We start from the raw sequence: 12000 nt of genomic DNA, 5'->3' as shown, positions 1-12000 counted from the left end.
GAGGAGAAGCTGTCACCCATGCAGCAGGTCCCCATGTACCTACACTGTAAATGTTCAAATATACTGATGATCACGTACTTTGCCGCCCCCGTACACATAGATTGGAACACAATACTGATCAGTAGAATTGTTTATTCTACATTTATTTGTAATTACTTTCGAAACTTTTCTGTTGACAGACCAAAAAAGAAAAACGTTTAGACTTGATTACAATCTGTAGGGAGATGGTAAACCCGTACAGTCAGAGTTTACAGGTAGAAATGGCATGTAGGACGATGCTGGAACTAACAGGTGGAAAAAACATAAAGGACAATTTGGCAACATAGTGGACAATATGAGACATTTGGATGTAACATATCGGACAATATGAGACATTTGGATGTAACATATCGGACAATATGAGACATTTGGATGTAACATATCGGACAATATGAGACATTTGGATGTAACATATCGGACAATATGAGACATTTGGATGTAACATATCGGACAATATGAGACATTTGGATGTAACATATCGGACAATATGAGACATTTGGATGTAACATATCGGACAATATGAGACATTTGGATGTAACATATCGGACAATACGAGACATTTGGATGTAACATATCGGACAATACGAGACATTTGGATGTAACATATCGGACAATATGAGACATTTGGATGTAACATATCGGACAATATGAGACATTTGGATGTAACATATCGGACAATATGAGACATTTGGATGTAACATATCGGACAATATGAGACATTTGGATGTAACATATCGGACAATATGAGACATTTGGATGTAACATATCGGACAGTATGAGACATTTGGATGTAACATATCGGACAATATGAGACATTTGGATGTAACATATCGGACAGTATGAGACATTTGGATGTAACATATCGGACAGTATGAGACATTTGGATGTAACATATCGGACAGTATGAGACATTTGGATGTAACATATCGGACAATATGAGACATTTGGATGTAACATATCGGACAATATGAGACATTTGGATGTAACATATCGGACAATATGAGACATTTGGATGTAACATATCGGACAATATGAGACATTTGGATGTAACATATCGGACAATATGAGACATTTAGATGCGCATGACATGTAGGATAATAGTGGAACATATGGGTGGACAGCACTTAAAATAGATACCAAAAGTTTTGGGGCAAATTTTAAGGGTGGCATCTTGAGTAAAGTCGGTTGCTGGCCTACGCAGACTTCAATAAGCCAGGTATTATGTGTATTGTGATTTTCTCTCTCATTGGCGCTCAATCCCCTACCATCCAAGTGGTTGAGCACCATTCCTTTCCAACATTCCATCCCAAATACTTATCCTGACCCCTTCCAAGTGCTATGTAGTCGTAATGGCTTGGCTCTTTTCCCCCCCCTGATAATTCCCTCTCTCACTCTTCTCGATTCCAAGGAGTACAGTTTGAGTGATTTGAGGTGGTTCCAGTAGTTTAATTGCTTAACTGATTCATTGCATGCAGTAAAGGATCTCTGTACATTTTCCAGCTAATCAATCCTGCTTGCCTTGAAAGGGAGGTGTGAGGTCTATGCAATACAGTATTGTTTACGAGATAGCATCAATGCTTTGAAAATGAGATAAAAGAATTATGGGAATCTGTTAAATGCTTATGATAATGGTTTCATGGAAGAGTAAAATAACTTCTTAAAATAATTAAAATATTAATAAAAGTGCATCTCTAATTTTGTAAATTAGTGAGCTTTTGCTCTACTCTTGATTAACAATCGTACACATAGCTTCTTAGATCTCGTAATTTCTTTAATATTCTGAAGTTTTCAATCAAATTTCAGTATACAGTATATGAAAATATAGCCTACCAGCTGTTTCACACAAGGCACTTACAGAATGTCAAAAAACCACTTTCTATGTAAATCTTTATTAACTGTAGCAAACAAAATGTAAAAAATATAGTTAGATCCAAACCAAAATCTGAAATTCTTAACCATAATACTGAGCTTCAATCATTCATAATACAAAAATTCTATGTCAAATTTATATATTTGTTAAAAAGTTTTAAAGAGTGTTTAATTAATTTAAAAACTGCTTTTGTCAACAAATTTTCAAACTACAATGGTTTAAAACAACAATTAACTTTATAGAAAATCCACTAGGGCAATGAGAAGGGCTCGAACCTACGACTTTGGCATTACCAAGCCACATACTTGAGGTTATCTTGATATGATAACCTCAAGATAACCTTCGGGGCTTTAGTGTCCCCGCGGCCCAGTCCTCGACCAGACCTCCACCCCCAGGAAGCAGCCCGTGATAGCTGACTAACACCCAGGTACCTATTTTACTGCTAAGTAACAGGGGCACAGGGTGAAAAAACTCTGCCCATTGTTTCTCGCCGGCGCCTGGGATCGAACCCAGGATCACAAGTCCAGCGTGCTGTCCGCTCGGCTGACCGGCTCCCCTATACACTGCCTATCAGCTGTAAATTAACTTCTTGTTATTAACCTCGAGACAAAATGTATCAAATTTATCTAAGACAGTCAATAGCCAAATCAACATAATAAAATAAGTTTAACAACAGTAACATGGTCTTCATTGTTGATACTTTAAATATTCGGTAGACACACGTGTTCTCCGAGACATGCTGTTAAAATGTCAGGAACAATGCAGAAAACAGTTAGTCAATAAATATGAATGTAGCAGCTCAATCTCTCCCACCAGAATACTGCAACACAAAACGACAAATTCCAAAACACCCAGTGGACCATCACCTTTTAATAACACTCGCACACATTAATGCCGTTCAATATTTGTATTAAACAAGATAATGTATGATCACTTGACATAATGGAAGACAAGACCTATTATTTATTAATAAAAAGAGCAAACATGAGACTTCTTCAAGTATATTGAAATATATATTTCTGGAGCAGAGGAATGTAAAAATTACAAATTAAGATAGTCTAAACCAAAGGGTAATCCAGCATTTTCTCACCAGGTACCCTCTAAAGTTATCAGGCCATTGACACGTAATAGAGGGAATTAGAGGGAATGAGAATTCATATGCAGACAAGGAGTCACAATAACGTGGCTGAAATATGTTGACCAAACCACACACACTAGAAAGTGAAGGGACGACGACGTTTCGGTCCGTCCTGGACCATTCTCAAGTCAATCGACTTGAGAATGGTCCAGGATGGACCAAAACGTCGTCATCCTTTCACTTTCTAGTGTGTGTGGTTTGGTCAACTGATGAATTCATCTGTCATTATTCCTCTACAAATTGTTTTCCAATCCTTCACGTGTACCCTGGAAACTATCCCGTGTACCCTTGAGGTGGGTACACTAACTTCCATTTCATAACCCCTTGATCTAAAAGAACATATTGTTGCTATGTAAATTTTGTTTACACATTTTACATAATTTAAAAAAAGTATATTCAGATGTCTCAACATAATATTTCAAGCTCTTCACTGTCTGTCATGGAATGCCCAGCAGTAAAACCATTTCAATAAAAGGAATGTAAAATATGATGATTCTAGTTAGTAAACAGCAAAGATAACTGGAATCTCTATACTAACAATATCTTCCTCTGATACTCCAGTAGAAGCCTGACAATACAAATATTGTACTTCTGTTTATTTAGGAAATGAGACTTCCTATTCCAATGAAATTTTATGTTTAGCTTCCCAATTATTTGTCATGTGTTTATACCTAAACTTTCCAGCTCTGACTGGAATATTCAGTCTCATATATATCATCAAAAGCAGCTGTATATCATCATCATCATTCTCAATAAATCAAGAGAAAGGCCACACTGACCTTCTTTAAGTTAATCTAAACAAATGTCTCACATGCTTTCAGTCAGGTCATAGTTCATGCTGACCTCTACTTTGTGATGATCAGTCACATTCACTATCATGTTACCTTAATACACCACCATCTTTGACTCGATCATTATTTTATTGCATTTCGTAACTAACATGTGTTAAGGTACCATTTCATCAACTGTTATAAATTAGCTACACTGATCTAATGAGCGCTTGACTAACGTGTACCACCAAGTAAAACTGCTTCCAGTTTATAACATCTTGTCCAATGTAGGGGGACAAAAAATGCAAAACCTGCCAGTTTCTCTCGCTCTGCAGGTACACTCTTCATAAATACTGCTGCCCTGAGGATACACTACTGCCGGTTAGCCTTCTTAAAATACTTGAGTTTCTCTTGCGGGTTGGGGATGATCTGGAAAAACAACAATTATGTTAATTCTCCGAACGAAATAAGTAAATAAATTTACTGACATGCATAGGTTGGTGTGATTATTATTGATATCTGATCCCTAGCATGGTTCAGGAGCATATTAATTTATGGAAACGGTAGTGTATAAAAAACCTGTAAGGAAAGAAATTAAATGCCCTTTTTAGGGCAAGCCTTGGAGACTCCCTGCGGCTAAATTGCCTAAAAAGCTTCCCATTAGTAAGTCATATCAGTCATACTCTTCTTGTTGGCTTCCCGGGGACCAAAGCCCGAACCTGGCCTCCCTCAAAGCAGCAGAAAGAGAAAAGATTCACTCTAAAATGGTTCACTTAAAACTGAGTAGAAAACACCCTTTCCCCATGTTAAAGGCCAGTGACCAGTTAGACTGGAATTGGGTTAGTGATGAAACACTATCTGCCATACCAGGTTGTAGGGGAGGAAGCCACTAGGGCACATCCAGAAAGCCATAAAGGGGTCACATACAGAGATCACACTAACGAGATGCATCAAATGAACAAATCCACAAGGGCCGTGACGAGGATTCGAACCTGCGTCCGGGAGCATCCCAGACACTGCCTTAATCGACTGAGCTATGACAGGGTTAAAAGGGTTGAAACCGAAGTTCTACTGAACTTACTGGATTCCGTAGCCTCTCAGAGGCACAAACCAGGCTTTTACACAACCCCCCCTGCACCCGAGCTATGTCAATAGGCCGCTCTCCCTCTTCGCCCTTACATCATCACACACAGAGATCACACTAACGTGATGCATCAAATGAACAAAGGGTGTTTCATTACATTCAATACTGGTTTTCTTGAGAGGAGCCACTTGCTGGCTTCCTGAAGCTAACACACAACAGAGAAGGAAAACATCAATCAAAATAAAAGCCAGTGAAACGCTTGTTTCGGAAGTCTTCAAACGTCATCAGTTTTGAGTCGTGTGTAAACCTGTTTTCATTCATAAACAGGGGGGGTTTGGCGGGTTCATGGAATCACTTTTGGGTCTTTGTTTGGAGGACGGGCCGAGATCTGACCAACAACAATGGAAGGCACGATGAGCGAAGGACAGAAATCCTCAACCTAGAGCCGTAGCATCTGGGAACAACCCAAGGAATGGCTAGGAAGGCACGACAGAATCAATACCCAAAACCCAAGTAGAGAAAGCCGGCAAAACAAGAGCCGACTAAGGCCAGACAAACCCAAACCTGAAAGCCCCAGCAGCCACGAAACTGTCAGAACCAAAGAACCAGCACAGTTCCTAGAGCAAAACTCATCCCTTTTCTCTTTAATCCATCTCCAACAAGCATTACAGTCTGCTTAGGCTTCTGGGTTATTTCATCCAAAAACATTTAAAGTAGAGTATATCTTGAGGTTATCTTGAGATGATTTCGGGGCTTTAGTGTCCCCACGGCCTGGTCCTCGACCAGGCCTCCACCCCCAGGATGCAGCCCGTGACAGCTGACTAACACCCAGGTACCAATTTTACTGCTAGGTAACAGGGGCATAGGGTGAAAGAAACTCTGCCCAATGTTTCTCACCGGCGCCTGGGATCGAGCCCAGGACCACAGGATCACAAGTCCAGCATGCTGTCCGCTCGGCCGACCGGCTCCCTCAGAGTACGAGACGTGCAGTAAAACAAACCTATTAAGAACTTACTGTATCATCGCCAGGTTTCCAGCCAGCAGGACACACTTCCCCGTGTTCATCTGTAAACTGGAAAGCTTGCACTAGGCGGAGAGTTTCATCCACAGATCGGCCAACGGGTAGATCATTCATGGTAATTTGACGCAGTACACCCTTGTCATCAATAATGAATAGACCCCTGGAAATGAAGCACTTTATTTAAAATTACTATATGGCAGAAAAGATTACACTACATTCTTGTAAAGCCACTGGCATGCATAGCATTTCGGGCAGGTACTTAATCCTAAATATAAACAAATATAAATTAAAGGCAGATATAAAAAGTACTCTCATTTTAGATTAACCAACATTAAACATGTACTATATGGCTGGTACTGTTATACCAATATGGTAAAAATTTAAAAAGAGTTAATGTGTATGGCATCCATACTCTTCACTAGTAATATTTTCAATAGCTTCCTGCACTGCATCTCTTGCTCCAGGAAATTTTTTATTGTGCAGATTAGACTCGACCAAACGGACAGACATAAAATAAATGACCAACAGCAAAGAAAGGTCACGGGAAACATCTCCCGTCCACGAGGCTAACTATAGCCCGTGCTTCTTGCCCCGCTCCTGTGCCAGGTAAGTTACGGGCTCACCATAGCCCGTGCTTCTTGCCCCGCTCCTGTGCCAGGTAAGTTACCGGCTCACCATAGCCTGTGCTTCTTGCCCCACTCCTGTGCCAGGTAAGTTACGGGCTCACCATAGCCCGTGCTACTTGGAACTTGTTTCCGAGTAGCTGAATCTATAACAATGACAACAGCAAAGAAACCAAAGTCAGACCCGCACATTTAGAAATGATTTTGAGTAGACGTACCTGAGAGCAATACCTTGGTCTTCCAAGTAAACCCCATAATCTTTGGAAATCTTGTGTGTAATATCAGAGAGTAGAGGTATCTTCAACTTGCCCAAACCACCATCCTGAAATGATAATTGTCTTTTATATACAACTGCAGTTGAGAGAAAAAATATTTTTATTAAATTTCTTAAGTACCAAAGAAGAAAATATTTAATTATCCCATACTTGTTTTTTGACTTACAAACTATCATAATGAAGCATTTTAAACATTTTGTTTCGTGCGTTGCATCCTATTAAGGACCCCCAAGAGTATGCCCAGGACTTTTTCAATTATAACAACATGCTGATGCCAAATAACTTTTTAAATAAATCCTATCCAACCTAGAAATTCAAAGCTACCCCTCGATCACCATAATATTTTATTTATGTAATATTCTTTACAGTAAAGAATTAAAAAAAAAAGTGGAACTGCCTGACCTCAGACCGCGCTCGGGGTGTTGAAGAACTCCAGAAACCCTCTCCAGGTATGCTCCAGGTATGTACACATAAAACTAAAAGACTTTATATCGTATGTATTTAAAAATTTGATTAAAACTTTTAAAATCTATCAATTAGCAGCTTAATCTAACCCGACCTCAAAAAATTTTGTACAAATTCTTTGTAAACTGTTTTGACTGCCAGATACTGAAGCCTCGCTGGCTGAAGATCCAAGTTTACCTCTCTTAACAAATATGTACATATTTTAGCCTCTGTCATTTTTTTCCAATGACTACCTCGATGTTCGGCACTTTGCCCAAGCTAAAGTACTGATTTTAACTTCCAACATCTGGAGCCAGATTCACGAAGCAGGTACGCAGGTACTTACGAACGTATACATCTTTCTTCAATCTTTGACGGCTTTGGTTACATTTATTAAACAGTTTACAAGCATGAAAACTTGCCAATCAACTGTTGTTATTGTTATAAACAGCCTCCTGGTGCTTCCGAGCTCATTAACTGTTTAATCATTTTAAACAAAGCCGCCAAAGATTAAGAATTGATGTATAGGTTCGTAAGTGCTTGCGTAACTGCTTCGTGAATCTGGCCCCTGGACTTTAACTGCTGAGGAATAATTCAGCTGTTTATCAATACATGTCATAAGGGAACTGAATTTTATAGATTGTGGTGAAGTTTTACTCTTCTTCATCTTAACCCCGTGTCACTACCGAAGCTCAGAGTCGTGTCGTCTTTAATCACACATAACATGGATCATTAGCACCTTCAGGTTAATTGTTACTGCTCCTAAACATCTTGTCGACTAAAAATTTGCTAATTTTGCATTTAAGAAAAACTGTTCGCAAAGAAAACTCGCCATATAAAAAGTGTGACAAGACTGTACCAGTCAATAATATTATTGACTGGTACAGTCTTAGTTATAATATTTTATTTAATTTGTATCAATTTTGTTATCAAGGTATTGATTTAATGTTTTTGTACACATAAACCGACTGTTCATCTTTAAACAATTTAACCACTAAGCCACATAATTCAGATTGCATCCAAACCAAATGACTGTTTAATTCAGTCACGATTTTTAGTCTTTGGGTCTGATTTAGGGAACTACCAGTGTATATCCACCCTTCCTTGACATTGCCATCAACAGAATGAGTTTACGCAGTGCAGTGTATATGCCCAGTCAATTTACTGGTGCGCATGACGGCATAGTCCAATTACTTGGCCCAAGTTTACCCATTTCCTAATTTTTGCAGCCGAATTTGTTCGTTTTGCTTCAGCTGTGGGTTTCCTTCTTGGAGCACATCTGGAGAGGGTATCAGGAGTTCTACTCTCCGAGTCCAGCCAGAGGCCAGGCTCGACTAGCCTCAATCGCACCAACCTTCACCTGACCTTATCCTTTCAGTTAGGTTAAGCCTGAATCGCATGCCTCGGCTACCAGGTCTTTTCTTGCGCCCTTTCCCCTGCCTACCCACAATCAGAAGCCTAGGTATGTCGAGATGAAATATGAGCGGGGGTGGGTCGATAGGCATTATTATAGTGCTGGTGCTGCCATCTGGTGACAGTCAGCATCACAGACCTAATGGCAGTTAGGTAGTTAGCTAGGGCACTGTTTAACAATCTCTGTGTTGTCAAGTAGTACCTGAAAAAAGGTTAGCGATTATGAAAATAATTTTTTTATTGACATCCAGGGCAGATTCAAGTATATACCAGCAAGACCCAACAGGGCCAATAGCCTTGACTGCAAAAAGAGCCAATTCAGAGAGTGTAGGATCTTGCTTTGGGTAACAAACAGGTGGGATAACTAAAATTAAAAATTATGAATTTTACACTAGAAATGTACACCGTTAGACTTGATTCAGCTCTAAACAAAAATTAACCAATTAAATATGTGTCTAAATTCTAGTGATTCTCGGTACAGGCAACTCTGTCTAGCCGAACATACCTTACGTGCTGTGTTAGTCCAAGCAAGGTGAGTGAAGTGAGAGTCGATTGAACAGGCTATTACTTCAGTGTTTAACTTCCGAAACTCTTCCACTCGATCATTAAAAGCCAAAATCTCAGTTGGACACACAAATGTACTGAAAAAAGTCAACAAAGCAGTTACAAACATTTAACGGATAATTAAAGAAAAACATTGTAACAATAAAAAATTCAATAATGACGAGTAAAACATGAAAAAGTAGTACGCAAAAAGCATCATTAAGTTGCCCTCTTAAGTTAATATTCACCATCATAGGACCAGGATAAGAAACAATTAAGAACACCAACATTCTAGCACTGGCACCAATGTCAGTGTTTAATCATCCTTTCAGATGTTATAAGTACAATAAAGATCACTTGAATAATTAACATAAGTGCAGTCCATGAACTTAAAAAAAAGCCTTCAAGTTACTTTCTTGGTATCACATGTAACCACCAACTGTAGGCTCACACTGTTCATTTTCCTGCCTGGCTGCCACCGCCACCACCTCCACCATCAACCCCAGTGGCAGCAACATGTACACTACAAGTTTGCATGACAGACTTGCTGGATACCTTCTAGATGGGGTTCTGGGAGTTCTTCTACTCCCCAAGCCCGGCCCGGGGACCAGGCTTGAATTGTGAGAGCCTGGTTCACCAGGCTGTTGCTATTTGCAGCCCACTGCAGAATAGCAAAACAAAGAATGCAGAAGAATTGAGAGAAAAGGGGAAAAAAAATTATCCCACATAACAAGGAAAAGAAATGGGCAAAACCACAGGAGCAAAAAAAATCAGTGGAGAGCTTGGGATGAGCCATATGGAACCATATGGAAATCCAAAAGCCATATGGAACCTGTAAGAAAACATACAAAGTAGCTACAGTAAATAATTCACAGGCATAATCTAACCTTAAAAGTACAGGTAACAGCTGCTTGACACTCACAAGTCTAACGGGTAGAAGAAGAAGACTAGGTATTTGCCACGGAAATCAGAGAGCTTCAACTCTTGAAACTGGCCGTCAATTACAGCAGTACCTTCCCATGCTGGTGCAGGCCTGCTTACTGCAATAAATATAAATAACGATTGATATACAAAAATCATTCCGAGCAATGAGTCGAGTAATTTTACCAATTTTACAATTCCTGCCAGCATCAACTTAAAATATTATATATGCAAGACTTTATTAACATATTTAAATATGTTAATATACACAAATGATATTAAAATCCAATGTTGACCAGATCACATACTAATAAGTGAAGGGACGACGTTTCGGTCCGTCCTGGACCATTCCGAAGTCGATTGTGACTTGAGAATGGTCCAGGACGGACCGAAACGTCGTCGTCCCTTCACTTTCAAGTATGTGGTCTGGTCAACATACTTCAACCACGTCATTGTGACTTAAAATCCTCTTATTATTATACAGTATTTGTACCAAAGCCAAATACCCACTCATGGCTTTGGTCCACTGGAGGTTGTGCCCAGATGCCCGGCCCTCGGTGTTAGGGTAGACGGCTCCTCCAGCGAAGGTGTGGCACTGCTCGTCTGCCAAGCCTGCCACACCCACGCCCATGTACATGAGCCCCACGAGGGCACACAGCTGGAGAAGCGCCATCAGGATGGGTAGGTGAGCCACAGCTTGTACAGAGGTGGTGGCTTGGGCGTCACAACAACAGTATATGGCCGTTTGTGATTGGTGGAAGGAAATGTGTGTCCCGATCATCTCACGCTGGCTACAGCTTCCTTCCTAAACATGTATGTTTTCTATATGATGTAATATTTCGAGTGTCATTCATCTTTAACAATTCTATTACAATTACATATGTTTGTTAAGTTTTCAATTAAGTGTTTCAGCCTTTAAATTCTCATAATTCAAAACGACCTGAATGCCAAGGTCAAGTAAGTTTATTGAGAGAAGGAAGTACGGTACATATCAAAATACATGTATACAAAGTATATATCACATCGATAGGATAAAGTAGCTTAGGCCATTTCTATCTTCATCTATATAGGGTCCCTCAGGGGGCTCACAAACCCATACAGTATCCAATTATTAATCATATTCTACATTTCACATTCCAATAGAAATCACATGGCACACAGTGGGATCTCTTATTGATTTTGATATCCTTGTCATATCTTGTTTTGGTAAAGTCAGACGAAACAAGTTGAAGAAGGTAAGTAATGCTCATTATGTGTATTATTGCATTACAGGTAAATTATATGTTAATCCTTAATTGACAAAACTTTCAATGATATTAATTCTAGTGGTCGGATGTGTTCCAGTGCTCTCGTGTAGCGTAAAGGCACAAAGCTTTGTGATTATGTACACGTCGCCTGTCGACGACGTTTCGATCCGTCCTGGACCATTCTCAAGTCGATTGTCTTGAGTTCGCCGAAGTCAACAGCAGACCAACACTGAAGGTTACATTTACCACAGCCATCCCAGTGACCAACGCCACAGACTTAAGTGCACAGGTATCACCATATCACATGGTGATATGGCGTATCACCATATCACATGGTGATAAAAGGTATCACCATATCACATGGTGACCATATCACTATCCCAAGTGACTATGTAACGCTTCACGGAGCTTTGGCAGTGTTTCAAGAGCCACCAGTACTCCCACTACACCAGGAAGTGCACCGAGCGAGCGCAGATATGTAGCCTCTGCGCCCAGGACCACCACTACATAGACTGCACATCCTCCCACCGACGCTGCCTGTTCTGTAATGGCCCACACTCTGCGGTCTCACCTGACTGTCTCTTCTAGCAGGAGGAAATCAAAAAGATAACC

The 12000-nt window shown here is 40.0% G+C and overlaps 1 protein-coding gene across 1 annotated transcript; it reads right to left on the bottom strand.

Moving 5' to 3' along the window:
* Positions 1 to 1912: 1912 nt before the first annotated feature.
* Prx4 (Peroxiredoxin 4) lies at positions 1913 to 11947 on the bottom strand. Its single transcript, XM_045752393.2, has 6 exons — positions 10652 to 11947; positions 10143 to 10260; positions 9183 to 9318; positions 6764 to 6867; positions 5917 to 6082; positions 1913 to 4246 (listed from the first exon to the last, which is right to left on the bottom strand). The coding sequence occupies exons 1-6, from the start codon at positions 10920 to 10922 to the stop codon at positions 4190 to 4192; spliced, it is 852 nt and encodes a 283-aa protein (XP_045608349.2). The 5' UTR covers positions 10923 to 11947; the 3' UTR covers positions 1913 to 4189.
* Between the last annotated feature and the right edge of the window lie 53 nt (positions 11948 to 12000).

The sequence above is a fragment of the Procambarus clarkii genome, chromosome 79 (assembly GCF_040958095.1).
Source record: "Procambarus clarkii isolate CNS0578487 chromosome 79, FALCON_Pclarkii_2.0, whole genome shotgun sequence".
NCBI classification, from domain to species: Eukaryota; Metazoa; Arthropoda; class Malacostraca; order Decapoda; family Cambaridae; genus Procambarus; species Procambarus clarkii.
Note: the sequence above shows the minus strand (reverse complement) of the source record. Positions and strands in the feature narration are given on the sequence as shown.

Excerpts from the sequence above, each read along its gene's own strand:
- Prx4 (XM_045752393.2), bottom strand. The coding sequence starts at position 10,922 with ATGATCGGGACACACATTTCCTTCCACCAATCACAAACGGCCATATAC. Across the intron at positions 9,319-10,142 it reads TTCTTCTACCCGTTAGACTT|TACATTTGTGTGTCCAACTG; the intron begins GTGAGTGTCAAG and ends GACTTTTTTCAG. Across the intron at positions 6,868-9,182 it reads GGACTAACACAGCACGTAAG|GATGGTGGTTTGGGCAAGTT; the intron begins GTATGTTCGGCT and ends TTATCATTTCAG.